The 20062-nt window shown below is 38.2% G+C and overlaps 5 protein-coding genes across 9 annotated transcripts in view; all 5 read right to left on the reverse strand.

Annotated features, from left to right (window-relative positions):
• The window catches only part of LOC107758490 (ABI gene family member 3-like), a 17756-nt gene extending 10685 nt beyond the window's left edge, over nucleotides 1-7071 (reverse strand). The window contains exons 1-3 of one of the 5 annotated variants that reach the window (XM_016576225.1): nucleotides 6636-7066; nucleotides 5360-5530; nucleotides 3361-3540 (exon numbers count right to left, since the gene is read on the reverse strand). In XM_016576225.1, coding sequence (XP_016431711.1) covers nucleotides 3361-3540; nucleotides 5360-5530; nucleotides 6636-6767 — 483 coding nt within the window. In that variant the 5' untranslated portion in view covers nucleotides 6768-7066. Of the gene's footprint in view, nucleotides 1-3360; nucleotides 3541-5359; nucleotides 5534-6635 lie in introns of all 5 variants that reach the window. The other 4 variants (XM_016576222.1, XM_016576223.1, XM_016576221.1 and 1 more) reach the window with 4 other exon arrangements.
• An 830-nt stretch (nucleotides 7072-7901) lies between these two features.
• LOC107758481 (Ig-like V-type domain-containing protein FAM187A) lies at nucleotides 7902-9179 on the reverse strand. The gene has a single exon (XM_016576213.1). The coding sequence runs from the start codon at nucleotides 9177-9179 to the stop codon at nucleotides 7902-7904; it is 1278 nt and encodes a 425-aa protein (XP_016431699.1).
• A 65-nt stretch (nucleotides 9180-9244) lies between these two features.
• Nucleotides 9245-11819, reverse strand: dnaaf19 (dynein axonemal assembly factor 19). The gene is made up of 4 exons (XM_016576214.1): nucleotides 11764-11819; nucleotides 10443-10556; nucleotides 9812-9941; nucleotides 9245-9695 (listed from the first exon to the last, which is right to left on the reverse strand). The coding sequence occupies exons 1-4, from the start codon at nucleotides 11817-11819 to the stop codon at nucleotides 9273-9275; spliced, it is 723 nt and encodes a 240-aa protein (XP_016431700.1). The 3' UTR covers nucleotides 9245-9272.
• Nucleotides 11820-12344: 525 nt separating this feature from the next.
• On the reverse strand, nucleotides 12345-14632 carry rpl23 (ribosomal protein L23). Its single transcript, XM_016576227.1, has 5 exons — nucleotides 14538-14632; nucleotides 13415-13498; nucleotides 12993-13121; nucleotides 12714-12827; nucleotides 12345-12471 (listed from the first exon to the last, which is right to left on the reverse strand). Exons 1-5 carry the CDS (start codon nucleotides 14548-14550, stop codon nucleotides 12389-12391), a joined length of 423 nt encoding a protein of 140 aa, XP_016431713.1. The 5' UTR covers nucleotides 14551-14632; the 3' UTR covers nucleotides 12345-12388.
• A 1669-nt stretch (nucleotides 14633-16301) lies between these two features.
• On the reverse strand, nucleotides 16302-18662 carry LOC107758487 (brorin-like). The gene is made up of 3 exons (XM_016576220.1): nucleotides 18309-18662; nucleotides 17470-17599; nucleotides 16302-16620 (listed from the first exon to the last, which is right to left on the reverse strand). The coding sequence occupies exons 1-3, from the start codon at nucleotides 18660-18662 to the stop codon at nucleotides 16364-16366; spliced, it is 741 nt and encodes a 246-aa protein (XP_016431706.1). The 3' UTR covers nucleotides 16302-16363.
• Between the last annotated feature and the right edge of the window lie 1400 nt (nucleotides 18663-20062).

Raw genomic sequence — 20062 nt, forward strand, 5'->3', positions numbered from 1 at the left:
GAAAATTATGAGCTTTATCATGCTCATAGACACTAGGGGTGTGACAATACACTTAGCTCACAAGGTGAGACAAAATGCAGATACTTGGTTCACTAGAACGAGACAATGTTTTAATACTTTAAGAAATTTTCAAATTACAAAATATTTGTCTTTTAATCACAAATAGTAAACCAATGCAGTTGTATTTTGAAATGTTTTAACTTATCTAGTGCTTAACTAATGATTATTTTGCTAATCAAGTAATCTACTGATTATTTTGACAAGTGAGTAATCTGATGTTTTTTAGTAATACAAATATAACTAAGTGAAAAACAGGCTTTAATATGATGAGGCAATAATAATTGGCCTCAAATAAAGTATCAAAACCAAGTACATGGTTTTATTGAACAACATTGTTGAATACATAATGTAATATGCCTATATTATAACAAATACCTGCAGAGGGCGCCAACGGCCTGGTGATGTTTCATGTGATTCAACGTTTATAAAGTGAAAAAGTGACGTGAGGCCAAGTATGGTTACCCATACTCGGAATTAGTGCTCTGCATTTAAAGTGCACACACACAGCAGTGAACACACACACCGTGAACACACACCCGGAGCAGTGGGCAGCCATTTATGCTGCGGCGCCCGGGGAGCAGTTGGGGGTTCGGTGCCTTGCTCAAGGGCACCTCAGTCGTGGCATTGAAGGTGGAAGAGAGCGCTGTACATTCACTCCCTCCACCTACAATCCCTGCCGGTACGAGACCCGCAACCTTTGGGTTACGAATCTGACTCTCTAACCATTAGGCCACGACTTCCCCAAACACGAGTGGCACGGTGTAGACAAAATACTATAGAAGTCATTATAATCAATGATGCCGTCTACACTGGATGTGGCGCGGAGCGACACGACAAATCCCCGACAGAAAACTGCTGCTGCGTTCTATTTATGACGTATTGACAAAAATTTCAAATGATTTTCAATGGTTGCTTTGTCGCTTCCAGTGTACTAGACAGACTTTAGCGGTTGCGGCGCAGACACTGTGTTACTTACCTATCGAGAAGAAACAAAGCAACCTCGGCGTCCGATCGCAGGCCTTCCGCTCCTTGAGTTCTCTCCAGCGCTGGAAAGCTGATTCGATATTTACACGGGTCCTACTTCTTGCCTTATTGCCTCAAGCCTTCTTTTGTTCCGCAGACATTTTTTGCTTTTGTTTTTTATCCGCCATCTCTCATCTTTCTGTCGCTCGGCTCGGCTAATGTCCGTCCTGTGCACTGAACGCTCTCTCCTCCACATCATGAGTAGACACGCCTCTTACTGCTGATTGGCTACAAGTTTGTTTTGCTACTCGGCCCGAATCAGTTTTCTAAAGCGTTTTTGAAAAATCGCTTACACCACCTTTAAGTGAGTGTAACCGTTTTTACAGCTCCGTGACTCAAGCTGTCAAAAGGCTTATATAAACGCCACAGAATAAGCCTAAAGTTATCAGAGGTGCAACAGCACGTTCATATATATGTTTTCGATGCAGAGTGCAAATGGCTGTGCATTTATTTGTGTTTTTAACTCGATGGGAGCGAAATGAAACTGTCTGAAACCGAAGCTGTCTGTGCTGTCTGTCTCCTCTCTTCCCCCTCCGCTCCTCAGCGCACCACGCCCACTTTTTTAGCGTTTTTTAAAACTGTGGTGAGAACTAACCAGTGCTGAAACAGGGGTTTCATGACCCTTTAAACTGCACTGTGAAGAGAGCTGATGACATTTAAAATAAACCTGCCTTCCTTTATTATACTAATGCTGAAGGGTCCACTCTGGTGTCTATCTTTACTGTACAATCAAAAAAAGTGGGCAAAACATTTTTAATTAAAATCCTAAGAAGACGTTTAGCTTGTTATAGACCAATACAAGCTAAAGTTAGAGTTAGGGTTAAGCAACCCAAACTCACCGCATATGCAGAGGAAGAGTTTAGCCCCTTTCACACACACACACACACACAGTCTTTACTGGTAATTTACCATTAAGAGATCATGCGTGAACAGGACCTTTTCAAAAATACAGGTACATTTGTTCTGGCAATCATATCGTTCTTATGGAGATGACGTGATTACCGCTGAGCTGTTTACAAAGCTCCGCTGCTTTTTTAAATAAAATGTTCTTCTATGTAAATATAGATTACGCTAGATGGAAATCTTTGATCATTGCGCCTCGCAGCTTTTTCAATGTGTCGCGCTCGAGACCCAGGCTTCTTTTCTATTCATCAACTGCGACTCTGCAATTGGATACTAATGCACATCTCGTGTTTATAAAAGCAAAAACTTCTGATTGACTAGTAATGTTAGTTTGGTTGAGAGTGAAAGCTGTGTTCCTCTCATACATTGGTCGAACGTGATATCAACAAGTGTTTTTAAATGTAGGACGACTATCTTTTTTTTCCCTGCAGCCAAACGCCACACGCCGGAGATCAGTACCGACGAAACATGCTACCTCTCAGATTGTGCTACCAAAAATATATTTGCATTGTTTTAAGGGTAAGTTTAGGGTAGGTATGGACAGGTAGGTTTAGGGTAGGGGTAGGTATGGACATTAAAAAAGCCTCAAACCACATGAATAAGATGCTGGTAGCACAATCTGACTGGGTAGCACAAATCGTCAGAACACTGGCACGGTGCCGGAGAACTTTAAGCCCTGCGTTTTGTTTGTACTTTACCCTAAGCTACTAAATAATCCTGGGTAGTCAGGTTTTGAGATTTCACACTGTACAACTGTAAACCCCGGGTTAACAACATTCTTATTTGCATATTTATGAGGATAAAATCAGTACAGCAAGCAACAAGCATGAAATTTCTGTGGAAATTAGTGCAAATAAATCTGATATAGTTGTATTGAATGTTTGGATAATACAAAAACACTGTCTCTTCTTCATTCCAAGTAATGTTTTTGCATTGCATTTGAATGTTTTTCCCCCTCAGACACTAAATCGAGTATCGCTTTTTATTTCTCCTCTTTCCTACTACTTGTTTCACTTCTGTTCCAGTTTTTTTTTATCAGTGGCGGCTCTTGGGTTTTAAAATAGAGGAGGCACACTAATTGATCTCCCCTGCCTCCCCCGACCAGCCGCCACTGTTTTTTTATAACCATTTCTTACTATGTGTCAGTAAGTTGTTGTTATTTTAGCATGTGATAAAAGCGTCTGCTAAATGACTAAAAGTAACAGTAAGTAAAGTATATCTATAGAAAACATCATGTATATATTTAATGGGGAAAGCACTGTTGATAAATAACTCAGTGTAGCATTCTAGCACCCCAGTGCATACCTTTGGCAGCACAATTTGAAGGGCAAACTATGCTCTGTACCCACTTTATGAAATAATATGTGTGCTCACCTTCACGCCATGGCCGACTGAGTCCAGGCTAGAGAAAGAGATGGGTGTGCGGGAGTACTTGATCTTGGCTTCTTTATTTTTTGCTGGGGGGACAACCTTATGACTGCGTGGAACCCTCTTGGCAACTGTGAAAGCACCGATCTCTCTGCGGGCCACCTTCTCCCTGTGCATGTCCACTGTCTATATACAAGTACAGATATTGGGGGAAAATTACTCCTAGAAATCTCTAAAACAATTTTTTTTTTTTTAAATGAATAAACATTCCCAATCTACATGCCACACTGTCATCACTCATTAAGTGGTTCTCTGGAAAACCTGATTCTGGTCTTTGTAGCATTCTGCAGTAAAATAGTTTTATTATACTATGGATCTGTTGAGGAAAGGTGTACAATTATTTGTCAGGCATATTTATTAATAATGACTGATAAATTATTGTTGCTGATAACACATACAAGTGTTTAAAATGCTATGTATTCACATTCATCTTTATTAATTAATTAACTAATATTAAATTTGATATTTTTACATTTATTTTACTAACCATGTATTAGTTCACAATTCAACAATGGTACACCTGCTGTTAACTAAAAATAAAAATCATTAGAAATATTTTTGTTAATTGAAATAAAGCTTAACTAAAAATAAAATAGAAATATTAGACTGTTCCAGTCTACTCAACTCCCTCTGTAAAAGTTTAGTTTGTCATGTAGGAGGAACTGATGTGGTTCGGCCTTGTAAGACATTAGATACTTCCTGAAACGCCAATCTGGCGTTCCTCTGTGAGCCCTCAAATAGGGCGAGAAGGACCACCATTATTCCAGGCCTGCTTGTTACAGCTCTTCCTGGGCACAGGGCAGACAATGGAGAACATCAATCAGGGTTCAAACTTTGTTTCTGAGCGAGAGAACAGTGGCCCTTTCATTCCAAGTCTGGGATCTGGCTTACCCCCGCTTTAGCCCTGCCTCAGGTGACCTGGTTAGGCAGGCTGGGCACGGAGCGCGCTGGAATGCTGTGCTGGAGCCCCAGCCGCAGTGAGAGGAGCCAAGGGAATCGAGGGGGAAGGAGGGGGCCGTGGTGGCAAGAAGTATTATCACCCGGGTGACAGGGGCCCCAAACAGTGACTACCTACACTGAGCTTTGGGACATTTCTACAACAGTACTCTGTCCTTAATCACTTGACAGTAGGAAAGCTTTTACCAAGAGACCCGGAGTAATTTTGCAGTCAATCTATTTTTTTACTTCAACGTTCTTACAAGTTTTTAGCAAGCGGGAAAAAAATTTGTCTTTTTTTGAAACCCTTCACAGATTCTTGCTCACTTAAAATGTATCACAAAACTGAAGGTCATAATCTTAATCATTTAGAAGTCTTATCATCTTCTAAATGAAAACATAGTCATCTTATATACGTAGGATGCAGAATTGTACTTTGAAACTAAAATTAAAAAATAGAATTAAAATGAAAAAATGTAAAGAAATTCATATAAATGCTGCAATTATAGTTTTTAAGTGTTATCATACTTACAACACAGGTTTCTTTTAATTTGCAGAAACCAAATATTTGCACACAAAAAAAAAGCATTTGTATTTTTATTTTATATATATATATATATTATTATATTTAATAATTTATTCTTTGCTTTATGGGCTATAGTGGAATAAAATAAAATGTTCATGTCAATTTTTATTTTTATAAAGCCAGCTGTCAATGTGGTAAACATTTGGTGGTGACGTATGGCAAAATTAAAATTAATTGTACCAGAATTCAATTACTAAGGGAAATAAGGAACCAGCACATGAAAAAACAGCTAAATTCAGTGTATCTGAAGGACAACTTCCATTTTTCATTAAATGAAAGACGACACTGTGGAGCCGGCAAAGTTTCAGAGTCAGCATAATAGGACTGAACTACTTTACACTGATTCAAATGACTGTATTGTGATAATATGATCAAAAAAAAAAAAAAAAAAAGTTCCAAATGATCTCAAAATGGGGTTGGTACCTGTCCGATCTGGTTGATGGAGGACTCTATCTTGCGAAGCTGCAGGGTCTGTGCATCCAGAAGCTTGAGCACATTGGTGGCCATAGAGCTGATCTGATAGGCTACACTAGCCAAGGACTGAGCAGTGAAGGCCTTGGTCTCCTCCAGGGCTTTGGTGGTGTCATTTCCAGACTGCTGAATTAGAAACATCCTTTAATTAAATCGTTAAGCACAGATGACATATGAAATCATGTTTCAACCAACTTCATCTTAATGTACATTAATAATACTAGCTGTCATGGTGTTGCATGTAATACATGACCTTAACATCTTGCAGCAATTAAAGAAAAGGGAACAAACTTTTTTGTGTACACAAGTAGAGTCATTTTCAGTTGTTGTTCTTCTTTCCATTTACTTCTATTGTTTTTATACTGTGCCAATGGTATTAACTGGCTTATGCCTACTTCTCAACGCGAAACTTTTAGCATTGTTACATTCTCATTGTTTTTAAAATATTCACTAAGCATTTTCTGTTGTTTTGCTGTCTTTGTGGGGAGCAAATGTAATGTGAAAAAACCTTGACCTCACACAAGGTTCGAGTCAGATGCCGTCTCTACTGTAAGGAAGACAGTCTTGCTTCATCTTCTCACTTGTATGTCTTTCTTCCTGAATGCTGTACAACAGCACATTTATAATGAACACCAGTCTCATAAATAGCAACATGAGTGTGAGCGGGTGAGATCAAACTGTAAAAGTTTTAAACTGTGGCTTTACAAAGTGGTGAAGTCAATAAGAGTGTACTGAGAGACTCCAAACACTCCTGAGGAAAATAAATACACCAACCTGTGTAGCATTTACCTTCAATAACACATTTGAGTAGGCTACTGTTTACAGACTGACTGTAAAAACTGATTTCTGCACAGACGTGCCTTTCACACACAACGCGTTTTGGGACGCAGGGCAGAGGAATGGGGTAAAACGCAAGGTTCTAGGTCTGTTTAACTGATTTGATCTTGAGTGCCACGTTTTTAGGACGCAATGTCTTGCGAGAGACGCTGCGATAAACGCGAGCGCAACGGTCCAATACATCTAACGCGTTTACATAAAAAAAAAATAATAGAAAACCAGCACAGTAGAAATGCAAAAATGCAATCTGTGGCCAATATCACTCAAGTATGCTGTTAAATAATTAAAGTGTTGCTTTGTAAATGACACGTCTCATTATTTCTCTACCGGTGTCAGATTAAATCTGTGTGTGGGATGTGAAGCTGCTCGAGCGTGCGTGTGAGTGACTTACCTGCGGGTAGTTGCTCTCGCAGTACTCCGCTACTTTGTATAAATTGTTGTAGTTGTCTAAAAGTGCTTTGCGAGCGGAGGGGGCCTCCTCCAGTATTTTTGTAACTTCTTCGGAGTAGTTTTGATCCTTCATTGCGCGACGGAATGACACACCGTTCAGGAACAACTCCGGAAACCTCCGTGCGACAGCAGCCTACTGATATGTGTCAGTCAGACTCAGACCCCATCCGCCACTGCCTTCCTCTGTCAGCACACACAAGTTCTGCTTTGATGCTGCAACCACATATCTGCTCAAGGCCTCTGCGAGCATGCGGAAACGAGAACGTCCTGCCATTTACATTTAAACCTGCAATAAATTAGCAGCCAGAGTGACTAGTTCTAGAAACATAAAATAATTCTACACATATTAATAGTACTGAGCTGTTTCAAAAACACGTGGTTCCCATCAGCGGTGAAATCACGCCCTCTAGCGATTGTATCGATTGTGGCCAATAAATGTGAAATATTTGAACAGAGATGGAAAATCTAGGACTTTTTATTTAAAGGCAGCAGAAAGTAAAAAGAAGCTCGCAATAAAATGAACTAAATATCAACATGTTTATTATTTTAATTACAAATACTTTTCTTCTTTGAATAAATGAGATTTTAAAAGTGTGATTTATAGATTTGGAAAACTTGTAATATCAACTAATAAAGAAGAAGAAAAAACTTTTAAACTTTAAAAAGTCTTATGCCAAGCTCTATAAAATATTTTAAAATATTCAAAACTATTTTATTTTTTATATAAAAATATTTAAATCAATCGCAAACGACTGGAAAACTCATAAATTCATTGGTTAAAAAGATAACAATCAGCTTTTATGTCTTCTTGAATTCTAAAATAATCGATTATACATAATTTTACAGAAACTATGAGTGATGAGTGTTCACAGATAAAAATTAAGAGAGCATTATTGTGGAAACTATTCATATATATATTAAATTAAAAAACATAATCAATTAGAAAACAAAAAACTAAATAGAACGTAAAATCACTTTTGAACCCTCCCTGAACAATATGTAATGTTTCTCTCTTTTTTTCTACAATTCTGTATTTAATGATGATTATTTAAATGTTTTCGCAATAAAAGAAAAATACATAGCAATTTATTACCATTGTCACTCTCATTTTGTTAAAAAACAAAAACATTCCAATTCAGAAAATTCATTAAGCAGCATATTTATTCAATTTCACCTTGCACTTCACATTAAATGTGCATCAGTGTAACTACAGCAAATTCAAGTTAATATCTGCAGATGTTTCTTCCTTGCTTATCTGCCAAATAAATCTGACTATAACAGTGAGGAGAAACAGAGAAGAAATGCCAGCGTAGCAAGCAAGTATAACTTGTAGCGCATAGACAGACTCTGGGTCCGAGATTTGACGCAAACGTCCCAAGTGCAGATACACCCCCAATCTGATCTCTGCAGCCAGCTCTCCTTGGAGCCAGCAGAAATAGGAGCCTTTGTCTTCCAGCCGCACGGGTCTGAAGTGTAGGTGGTGACCGGTGTCAATGAAGACACGTGATGTCTTATTCAGTCCCTCCATATACTGAGAACGGTAAAGCGGTGCTGAACCTTTATCCCAGGCCACAGCGTACTGCGGTTTGGTACCAGGACAGGTCAAGACCAGATCAGAGTCTGTGGGGTGGTTGTGAAAGTGGATGGTGACACCTGAAGAAGATCGATCGTCAAACTCAAGGAACTGCAGCAGAGCTTGTCTCTCTGGAGATGTCGTAGGTTTTGGAGGACAGGGGGTGTGACAGTTCCTCACCTCAAGCTTGGCTCCGTAGCTACTACCAGAAAGGCCAAACTGTTGTGGAACGGCTGAGGAACCACAGGGAGCCTCTGTGTCCGATTCACGCTGATAACGTACATGGAGGTAAATGCTTTTGATGTAACAAAGTCCTCCACGCATCTGCTCCCCACGGATGTCACAGCGGTCACATTTAGACCACGGCCCGTACCTGGTGAACACCTGAAACTTTTCCGTTTTTATGCTGATGGGCTCTGCTTCTTGTACTTGAGTCCTCTGTTTGACGTTCCAGGGAAATAAAACTTGACGGACCTCCTGGACATCAACATCGTAGCCGTAGAAGAATTCACCAGAGGCCGTGCCACAGATATAGTGCCCCGAGTCAGCTTTCTGCACCCTGAAGATGAGAAGACTAAACAAACGGATGGAAAAGCGACTACGCAGATCGGACCCTCTGCCAACTTTGGATGATTCCACCACCGTAGTGCCCTCAAAGTCTGTGAGGACTTTGGTGTTCATGGAGCCAACTTGTTTTTGATAGTACCATACCACTGAATGAGTCTCCTCTGGTTTACAGTGACAAGGAAGTTCAATGGTCATATCAGCTAGGAAGGCAGCAGAGTCAAAGACAAGAAATGCAGGACAGGCCCTGCTGGCAAAGATGTCCTCCTTATCTTCGGGAGCCTCATAGGCTGAAAGTAACAATGGGCAAATGGCCCAAAAACAAATGGCCAGCACTTCTCTTAGCATATTTCTGCCAGCACAAAAAAAAATAAAAAAATATATATATACAATAAACACTATTTAAGGTGCAATGAAAAAAAAAAGGAATTTCAATACAACCTATTTCTGGATGCCATATTTTCCCATTAATGCTTTCAGTTTTGCTGTAAGACTGGCCTCACAAGCCACTGAAGTGTCAGAAGAATCACTTGCTGCAATTTGTAGCTTGTGGAAAAGCTCCTCACAGGCTTTTTGTTCTGCCTGATTAAGAAGAGACAGGTTAAGGCCAAAACGGCCAGTTCTGGAAAGGCCGTCTAGCACTCCGATCACTATTTCCTCATCCCCTGACTTAAGACACTGTGACAGAATCAGAAGGAACTCGCCGAGAAGACCAAGGCCAACCTCAGTTCTGAAGATTTCCTGCAGAGCCTGGCCTCCCAGACTCACGAGGAGACTGTACTTTTCCAATGAGCTTCCTGCAAACCTGCGCCAGTCACGGATGAATTCTGATGCACTTCTTGGCTGGTTCTCAGATAACTTTGGCTGAAAGTAAATTCAGAATTTAGTTAGTTATACACTTCATTCTCAGGTGAGATGATGTATTGTGAGACCTAGCACTGGGACAACATCTAGGTGATTTGTATCATAAAATGTCTCACCTGGACCTCCTCAGATAAAGCACTTTCATGCTTTGTGCCAAAAGCAATGGGATTCCATGGCTGCTTTCGAGGTGCACCAGAGATGTCCTTTCTGTCAAGGGGCTTTAAGTGAGATGCAAGTACTATGTCCCTGAAATCATAACATATAAAATGGAGACGCCGGTGTTATTTTAGTATCACTGAGATACAAAAATCGTTTTTATTAATATTTTGAATGTTTATATTTTGTTTTCATTATCATTTTATTTCACGAGTTCACACTTACATATAATTAAATACAGGTTATGCGCTAACGTTAACGTTAACATACACTGTTGCTAGGTAACTTCAGACTGTTGTTAGCTAAATATTTAATGTAGAACAGTGGTTCCCAAACTGGGGTACGTGAGGCGACAGAGGGGGTACGCGAACAAAATGCTGCGTTTGCGGTGTTACGTGAACGAATCGTTCGTGAAAGTCATTGATTCAATGATTCATTCATAAATACAGCCAACTTGCTTCGTTACTGAATGAACAAATGACTTTAACGAATAACCCCACTTCTCAAAACAAAGTTACACCCTTGGGCAGGAGAGCTAGGTTTTACAGCTATTAAATATAAATTATACAGTACAATAAATCAAAAACGTACCTGAATTCTTCATAGCTGGCGACATTTTGGTTTAAAGCACGAAATTTGGCATTATTTTCCCTCTGATATTTCCTGTCCGCTTCCAGCGCCGCTTGTAGCTCTTTTTCAAGAGAACTGAAATTGATCATATCAGATTTCTCCATACCTGCTCTTACTGTTACGTGTACTGTTACTGAGAACTGATAATGTTATTTACCTCAAAAGACAGAAATTCAGCAGCTGAATACGAGTACAGCTAAGGTTAACTTGCTAGCTCAAGCCTCCATAACAAACTGGTCTCCATAACAACCACGCATCGTATTCACGCTTTGGAGCAAGCAGGAAAGTTTGATTTTAAGATCAGCGAAGCTTATTAAAACATATGTATATACACTACCGCTCAAAAGTTTGGGATCAGTAAGACTCAAGGCTGCATTTATTTGTTCAAAAATACAGAATAAAAACAGTAATCTTGCAAAATGTTATTACAATATAAAATAATAGTTTCTATTTTAATATACTTTAAAATATAATTTATTTCTGTGATGCAAAGCTGAATTTTCATCAGCCATTACTCCAGTATAAAGTGTCACATGATCCTTCAGAAATCATTCTAATATGCTGATTTATTATTAGAATGATCAATGTTGCCAACAGTTGTGCTGCCAAATATATTTTTTTGTAAACTGCAATATTTTTTCAGGATTCTTTGATGAATAAAAAGTTAAAAAAGAAGAGCATTTATTCAAAATATAAATCTTTGCTATCACTTACTGTCAATTTAACACATCCTTGCTGAATAAAAGTTTTAATTTCTTTAAAAAAAAAGAAAGAATAAAAATGTACTGACCCCAAACTTTTGAACGGTAGTGTACATTGTTAGAAAATATTTCTAATTTAAATAAATGCTCTTCTTTTTAACTTTTTATTCATCAAAGAATCCTGAAAAAAGTATCACAGGTTCCAAAAACATATTAAGCAGCACAAGTTTCCAGCACTGATAATAAATCAGCATATTGGAATGATTTCTGAAGGATCATGTGGCACTTTATACTGGAGTAATGGCTGATGAAAATTCAGCTTTGCATCACAGAAATAAATTATATTTTAAAGTATATTAAAATAGAAACCATTATTTTATATTGTAATAACATTTTGCAAGATCACCGTTTTTTTTCTGTATTTTTGAACAAATAAATGCAGCCTTGAGGAGCATAAGAGACTTCTTTAAAACACATTAGAAGTCTGACTGATCTCAAACTTTTGAGCGGTATATTTTGCAGGATACACTGTATAACATTACCAAAACACACACAAAAAAGTACAAGTATAATTTACCTACTTTAAAAAGACTGAATTCTCATCTAGACGTGCAGCTCGGATTGTATTTAGTAACATCTCAAACAATTGAACAATGCATTTTGTATTTTCTGGATTTATTTGTGCATAATCATCTAGTGTATGAGGTTTAAAAATTTATTAATTTTTTACCTTTCAATTTCTTAAATGTACGCACAAGGTTTTAAACAAACCAGGGAGTCTATTAAAATGAAATATTAATTTCATGGCAACTATTTAAGAAAATATTAATTTCATTAATTATCTGTTAAGAACTAACTTTTTTTGTTGTTGTTAAAGACTAACATTTCATTTGTGTTCTTTAAGTTAATGCATTACTGAATAAATTTAGTTTTCACATACTCATTGGTCAAATGTCAATACTCAAGACACAATATTTATCACGCAAAAGTAATTCAGTAAGTACTGAAGTAAAAAAAAAAAAAAACATGCTCTGTAAGCATTAAACTTTGCATTAAATATCTATAATCAATATTATAAAATATTAACAAATTCAAAATATTGCCGTTTTAACTTTACAGTGTCAAGACCAAATTCCCTAGAATCAACAGACAGTGACACATGTAAACTTTGAGGATTTTATTGAAAACGACAAGCCACATTTGCGCTCAGGCGATGCTACCAGCATTGGAAGCAATCCTGGGCCACAGGTCTGCGCATTCCTTGGCTACGGGTCCTGTGATAGCTGAGCCTACAAGACAAAAACAATTTAGCACTGCACCGGATCAAAATCCAGAACATCAAGTTAAAATGACCGGTCTCAAGTAGAAAATGTTCCATCACGGATTGAGATTTAACAGCACATGGCGACTGCCATCTCACCCAACAGCAAAGGGATTACTATTCCTTCACTGACGACTCACCCAGCCACAGAGCAGACAAAGCAAGTGCTTTAAGAAGGGTACAAAACAAGATCTTATATTCATAACTCACCTTTCATTTCTCCTTTGTTATTCACTATGACCCCTGCATTGTCTTCGAAGTATAGAAACACGCCATCTTTTCGCCGATACGACTTCCGCTGTCGTATCACCACCGCAGGATGCACTAGATTAAAAGGGCAAAGTTGTATAAGCATACATACTTGACTTTTAATTCAGATCAGCAACACTCAAACATCTCTATGCCAAAGCCTGTTTTTTGCATTCAAAACCAAGAAAAAAGCTTAGGCTCCAGAAATCTGATAATTCAGGTTCAGCAGCAAACACTCACCCTTTTTCCTGAGCTCTGGCTTGCCTTTCTTCACTGTGGCCATGACCATGTCGCCCACACCAGCGGCGGGGAGCCTGTTGAGACGACCCTTGATGCCTTTGACGGATATGATGTACAGGTTCTTGGCACCTAAGCGAGAGAAAAGCCACAGATCAGCGGAGGTCAATAACTGAGCAAACACCAACTCGTTAGTATATTCTATAATATTTTTTTACAGGTCTGCTAACCCTCAGTGTGGCCATTACAAACAAGCTAACATTTGTTCCATCACGGATTGAGATTTAACAGCACAAGGCGACTGCCATCTCACCCAACAGCAATGGGATTTACTATTCCTTCACTGACGACTCACCCAGCCACAGAGCAGACAAAGCAAGTGCTTTAAGAAGGATAACAAGCACAAATACTGGCAGATCTCATACCTGTGTTGTCAGCGCAGTTGATGACCGCTCCCACTGGGAGACCCAGTGAAATACGGAACTTGGCTCCCGATGACCCACCACGTCCTGAACAAGAGGATGAACGCATTAGGAGTTTACAACAGTAGGATAAAAACAACCAAAAGATGCCAGTCACATTTGCTTTTTGCTTAGCTAGCCAGGAAGTGACTTCATTCATTTATAATCGATTGCCAACTTTTAGTAGTGACTTTAAAAACCAACTACAAAAACAAATCACACAGACAGTTGTCTACATACTCAAGCAAACAACCGTTTTGCCAGTAACACTGCAAAACTTCAAGTCAGTTACTTTAAAACTATTTTAATCTCATCATGAAGTAAAGATTTGGTGCAATATTCTTTACCGTGTTCGAAGCATCAGTCACTATTCACTGCCATCAAAAAGACCCAACGAAAGTGAACGGTGGCTAAGGTTGCCATTGCGCTTAAAAGCCAGCGTTTTCCATTTAAAAAAATAGTGTTTAATGTTTATGGGCGAACCGTTCCTTTAGGTCTGCAAATGTCTAACGTTAACTGCTATCGATACGGTTGTGAGTTACAGTAGTGAACTGACATTTGCTATCTCGAAACAGTTATTGCATTATTTATTAGGACAATAATACTACAGAATCTATTAACCCAACAGTCTGTTTGCCCGGTCTATAATCGCTGAAAATCTCAAATATGTGCATTATGCTATCGCCTCAACAGCCGGGTGTGTAACGTTACCTGCTCCGATGCGTGTTGTCGTCAGTCCACTGCTCACGCGTCTAGTTCTTTTAAAAGTCACATTGCTTATTTTACACCAGTTAACGTGAAACCGTGTTTCAAAAATTGCTTCAGCACAGCAAAGTTTGTCTGAAGTGTTTAAACATCATACTACTGGCGCCACGAGACTTGAGTTTGCGCGCTTAGCAAACATGGCTGCTCTCGCTAGCGCCAAATGCTCTATAAAGTAGTTTCTATCGAAGATGTACTTGACAACCAGCGTCAATATATCGAAAATATTAGTTCTCTATGATCAATTAAACCCGTTTATTCCTTTATGGGGCTTCAGTGTGTCTCATTTTAAGGATGATTGTGGATTTTCATATGCATTTCTTACCTCTCTTAGACATTGTCGCCGAAAGGGAAAGAGGAAGAGAGAGAAAGGAATGCTGGGATATAATCGTGCGCGTGCCACCGCTCTCACAGCATCCGGTGCGCACTTCAAAGCCAACATCCCTACATCGCCACCTAGTGAGCCGTATGTATGCTTTGCTAATGCATTTTCGTTCTGACTTTTAGCCACTAATAATAGAATTATAGTTCCAGACGTATGATCCAAATAAAGCAAATACATTGCAGATATACAGTGACGTGTACGTCTGACACACTGACAATGATCATCAGGTTTTGAAACTTGTGGAGTTCATGAGGCTCCCATCAGAGGGACAGACCAAATACTAAAAGACATACGTGAATAATATAATCGGTGAATAAAAAGTTTATTAAATTAGAAAAAAAAAAAAAAAATTATATTCAACCCCCACTATATTTTAACTATACATTAAATATTTTTGATTGAAATGAATGATTTAGAATCTTGACTCACAGTTACAGATGACATTACATTGTCACAATTTAAATAAAATAAAAATAAAAAATTTATTTTCAATTTTTAAATAAAATTTTCCATGTTTGTAATTCATAAAGACAGTGTTGCCATTATATTTACATGCATTTTGTAAATCAGCTGTGTTGAAGTGTTCACTGAAATTGTTAAAATCAGCAAAACATAAAATATGCAATGATTCAGATTTTTAAATAACGAGACAAGGAGAAAATACTCAAACCTGAGATGATTTTAATACTGAAATTATATGTTTCCATTTGACCAGCCCTTTGAAAATATGTTTCTTATTGCATGCTCCACTTCCTATCTAAACAAGAATGTTAATCGTCTTTATGGAGAACATCATTTTACTGGTTATATCTAATACATTATGATATTTTGTAAATGTATCTGTTGGAATGAACATTGAAGTTAATTAACGTGTCATATTGGACATGGAATAAATAATTTAAACATTAAACAATATTCAAGACTTCAAAAGTGTGTAATGTGCCCATTAACACAACATGCTACAAAAATGAGATGGAAAAATGGGAAATCGTTTTTTTTTTAAATACAATGCTCCATATTTAAATATAACGCTGCATAACTGCTTCTTATTAAGAAGTAGACAACATGATATACAGTAATATACAGTAACATATTTACACATACACATACCATTCAAAAGTTTGGAGTCGGTAAGATTTTGAAAATGTTTTAAGTACGTCTCACCAAGGCTGCATTTATTTGATCACAAATACAGTGATATTGTGAAATATTATTGCAATTTAAAATAACTGCTTTCTATTTGAACATATTTTAAAATGTAATTTATTCCTGTAATGGCCAAGCTGAATTTTCAGCATCATTACTCCAGTCTTCAGTGTGACTTCAGAAATCATTCTAATGTGCTGATTTGGTGCTCAAGAAACCGTGATACATTTTCAGGATTCCTAGATGAATAAAAAGTTCAAAAGGACAGTATTTATTTGAAATGGAATTTTTTGTTGTAACATTGTCAATGTATTTAATGTGACCTTGCTGCATAAACGTATTTATTTTAAAACTTACTGACCCCTAATTTCTGAACAACAAGTGTGCCATGTATAATAATGGAACATTTTATTAGTGCATGTTGCTTGTCAGTGGGTTGCCGATCTGGGTCAGGATGGGAGGGGGTGGTGAGGTTGGCATTGGTCAGGTTGGCATTGGTCAGAGGTCAGCATTGGCAGTTATCCCAGCGCAGGTTGTGTTTACCCTGGGCATAGACACCTGCATGATGCTCTGCATCCCCTCCTGCCTGTCAGGAGAGCTGGTGCCAGGCACACTTCACTTCACGGGATGGCATCCAACCTGGGCGAGAACACTCTCTCTTTCTCTTTCTCTTTCTCCATCTCCTGATCCTCCATCTGTTTGGATGTGTTGTCGGAGTCAGTGGCTTCATTGTCTGCTCGTTGGCGCTCCTCACAGGTAGCGTGAGGGTGCATCTGCCACGTTCCGTCCCGGTAAGTGCAGAAACACACGGTCCGCTCATCAATCTCAACACGTTCTCCTGCCGAGATCACGCGATTTCCAGCAAAGCAGTTTGGCCCTATGAAAAAGAGACATGAAGAGCATTTGGTTAGAATTAGAGCTTCTCTTATAGGAATAGTTCACCCAAAAATGAAAATTCTGTCATCATTTACTCACCCTAAGGTCATCCCAAACCTGTATGACTTTTATATGTTCAGTGGAACCCAAAATAAGACAAGTCATGGAGTCCAAAACAAATATCTTCTTTTGTGTTCTCCAGAATAAATAAAGTCATGCAGGTTTGGAACAACATGAGGGTGACTAAATTATGACAACATTTTTGGGTGAACAATCCCTTTAACCACTATTGTCTATTGAATGATTGATCTCAAATCGAAACTGCCAGGTATACACACACACAAATGCATTACTTATTTCGTATATACAGCATCTTTTGTTTTGAAATCTGTATATATTACTTGCCAGATTCTATATGAACATTACATACACAAACTATCACACACAATCTGTCCACCTCATGCCTTCTGTTGTCAGGGATGGCCCAATGCCCCATAGTGCCTGCACCATCCCAGCATGCCGTGGACTAGTTATTTATAGACGGCATGGTAGTAAGCAATCCATCGAACAATTCCATTGCATCATTTTTCCATGACATCACCATGAACTATGCAGTAATCAAGAAGAAATCAATCAAAACCAAGAGGTGAGGGCTCCACACATCATCAATGAAACTTCATTATTGATCCTCAAAACAGAACACAAACAGGTCTTGACAGATGCATGTGATGCAGATGTAGGTGTTTGTTAAAACTTTACGTTATAGTGTCAATGACGTTGGACGGAACACAACCAAATGCACGTGAAAAAAGGAATGCACATGAGGTATTGCATGTGGAAAAACTCTCACCATTTTTGCACACAGGACAGCAATGGTTGGGTTCGTATACAGGATTCACACAATGTAAGGCAGGGCAGCCGGATATGGTGCAGTAAACTTCTCTGTTGACTTCACACCGGCAGCGCTCACAGGGTGACAACTGTTTAAAACAGGAACAAAGATTCACTCAGGATTATACTATCTAAATTCACTGAGGACATATTGATTGATAGGCCAGGGAAATCCCATATATTGTCAAATTGTCAGAGACAGGTGATTGCAACCAATCTTAGATCAACGGCTATGAATGGATTAATCTAAAATAATTTCTTTATACTTAAATTTTTTTTTTTCAGTTGTGTACTCAGAAAAATATATATATTTTTTTACTAGATACAAAACGTTTACTGGGTATTTTAATGTATAAGTACTAACATATACAATTATAGGGGTAAAGAAGATATTGCACCAGTGACTGCTTTGTAGCCTTTTTTTTTCGGAGAGTGTAGCCTGTTTTGTTCCATACTCTAGAATTTTAAGTAAAAGTGTCTGACAAATGTAAGTTTTTATCCAACCAAACATTAGTTCTTTGACTAGACTTAAACAAAACACAGATATTAGATAATTATCATGTAATTTGTATGATGTCCCAATTCGAATCTTTTCATTTCCTAAAAAGTGAGCAGTGTTGTGATAAAACAAACCAAACAATGCAAAAGGTCATCGTTACATATTGCAATTTCTGCATTGTTGTAATAAACCTAAGAACGTTAGTAAAAAAACGAATCAAAACGAAATATTATAATCATCATTAGAATGTCCATGCAGAGCAATATAGTGCAATGTATTTTATAAATGTATTGACTCACCCTAAATTCCTCCAGCATTCTGTAAGTTTTGCCCTCGTACACACAAACTTTACTGACAGCTTCACACACGGGGCAGCAGGACTTGTATGTGATGCGAGTGCATCTCGGGTGTATACGCGGGCACTTGGGTCTGACACACACGGGTCCATCCTCTGTGCAGGTGCAGGGACACGCTGTGGAGGTCGGATAATAAACCTCTCCGATGCTATAAACAAAACCTTGGTCGTCCATACAGAATTTGCCACGGTAGTCACCGAATTCGTATTCCAGCTCGGATTTCGAAGAATACTCGGATGCGCTTTGGAGAACGAAGCACTGGAGTGCAAACGAGATGCAAAGGACGAGAGATCGCATCCTTACTGGCAGTATGTTGTGGTCTGGATTGTCATCATGTCGCGTGGGGCAGTGCATAAACATATGCCCAATTACATACACAAGAGAAAATGACCCTCCTCTGAATGTCACCATCAGCACTGTACGAACAAGCTTGCAACTGTATTGTTATGTTAAGCATGGCTTCAATAAGACAACCTTTTCTTTACGTTTACTTTTTACATTAGGAATAGCACGTGCTTGTGTTACACCTTTAGAATAATTCTAATCTTTAAAAAATATTTTATAACGTTTTTAACGTTTTCAAAACTATTCCTAAAGACTTTTCCCTTAGAATAACATGGAAGTGGTGCATATGGATGCACACCGGGCCTGGGGTAGTAGGCTACATCATGTATCTCACGTGAACAGCTTCACAGAAACGTGGTGTTACGTTCAAGTCTACCAGAGAATTTTTATTTTTTTTTATCATCAAATTACATACTTTTATTCCTTTTTCGCCATCTGCTGGTCAAATGACTGAAATGCAGCACAGTTGCAGGATCCTTATGATCCAATCTCCTTATTTGTACATTTCATGTAACTTTGGCATGCTTTGTCTTTTAATTAAGAAGTGAAATAAACAAACTGTCCCAGACTCGGAACCACACAATTTAGTAGGCTAATCTATACCTGAAATTACATTGATTCTGAGAGCTATTGGCTTCTAAAATTTATATATATATATATATATATATAAAAATAATGATACGTTCAGCCAGGGCTCCATTAAAAAGTCGCACTCTACAACTATGCTGACAGAGCACTTTTTACTCTTTGTGTCAGACATGATATTGTTGTGTCCATTGTTCTGGTTGGGTTGCTTGCTTTTTGTTTTTTGGAGGACCACGTCCACTAGACTAGAGCACCTCACCAGCCCGTAAATTCTGCCTGTGCTAAAGTGTGTCACTTTGCTTCTTGGCTCACTGGATAACTAGGCCTATAAAGATGCTGCCTTTTTTTTCACATTCAAACTGAACTTCCTACATCTGCTGTGGGGGGTTTATGAGTTGGGGAAAAGCTAATGAAATTATATTTACAAAATTACAATAAACTATTTAGTAAAATAAAAACACTTACTAAGTTTACGTTTACCTGCATGTCATGTGACCGTTGATTGATATAAGAGAACCGTGAACGTGAATATGATGTTACATTTTTGAAATATTAACTTTAAATCTAAGGGAGACTTCAGGTAAATATTTTAGGTTAAAGGGGTTCAGCGGAACCCTCTTGATTACAGTCCAATGCTACTACTTCTGGACTTTTAATTTAGGCTCAAGAATTTATTTATTTATTTTTTACATTTTTGCTTTTGTTCCATTGACTTGTGTCACATGTCTGCCCTACAATGCAGCCAAATTAGCCAAGCTCCAATCATT

This window comes from Sinocyclocheilus rhinocerous, unplaced genomic scaffold (genome assembly GCF_001515625.1).
Source record: "Sinocyclocheilus rhinocerous isolate Xijiao unplaced genomic scaffold, SAMN03320098_v1.1 scaffold83, whole genome shotgun sequence".
Taxonomy (NCBI): Eukaryota; Metazoa; Chordata; class Actinopteri; order Cypriniformes; family Cyprinidae; genus Sinocyclocheilus; species Sinocyclocheilus rhinocerous.

Bases quoted from the DNA above. Each gene is read 5' to 3' on its own strand.
- rpl23 (XM_016576227.1), bottom strand. The intron at 12,828-12,992 runs GTGAGTGTTTGC...CTTTTAATCTAG, and splicing joins GCCAGAGCTCAGGAAAAAGG to TGCATCCTGCGGTGGTGATA. The intron at 12,472-12,713 runs GTGAGTTATGAA...TTTGTCTTGTAG, and splicing joins TAACAAAGGAGAAATGAAAG to GCTCAGCTATCACAGGACCC.
- LOC107758487 (XM_016576220.1), bottom strand. From the start codon at position 18,662: ATGCGATCTCTCGTCCTTTGCATCTCGTTTGCACTCCAGTGCTTCGTT. The intron at 17,600-18,308 runs GTGAGTCAATAC...TGTTTTAAACAG, and splicing joins GAATGCTGGAGGAATTTAGG to TTGTCACCCTGTGAGCGCTG. The intron at 16,621-17,469 runs GTGAGAGTTTTT...TCTTTTTCATAG, and splicing joins CTGTCCTGTGTGCAAAAATG to GGCCAAACTGCTTTGCTGGA.
- dnaaf19 (XM_016576214.1), bottom strand. From the start codon at position 11,819: ATGTTACTAAATACAATCCGAGCTGCACGTCTAGATGAGAATTCAGTC. The intron at 9,942-10,442 runs GTACGTTTTTGA...TTATGATTTCAG, and splicing joins GCCAGCTATGAAGAATTCAG to GGACATAGTACTTGCATCTC. The intron at 9,696-9,811 runs GTGAGACATTTT...ATTTACTTTCAG, and splicing joins CTTTATCTGAGGAGGTCCAG to CCAAAGTTATCTGAGAACCA.
- LOC107758481 (XM_016576213.1), bottom strand. From the start codon at position 9,179: ATGCTAAGAGAAGTGCTGGCCATTTGTTTTTGGGCCATTTGCCCATTG.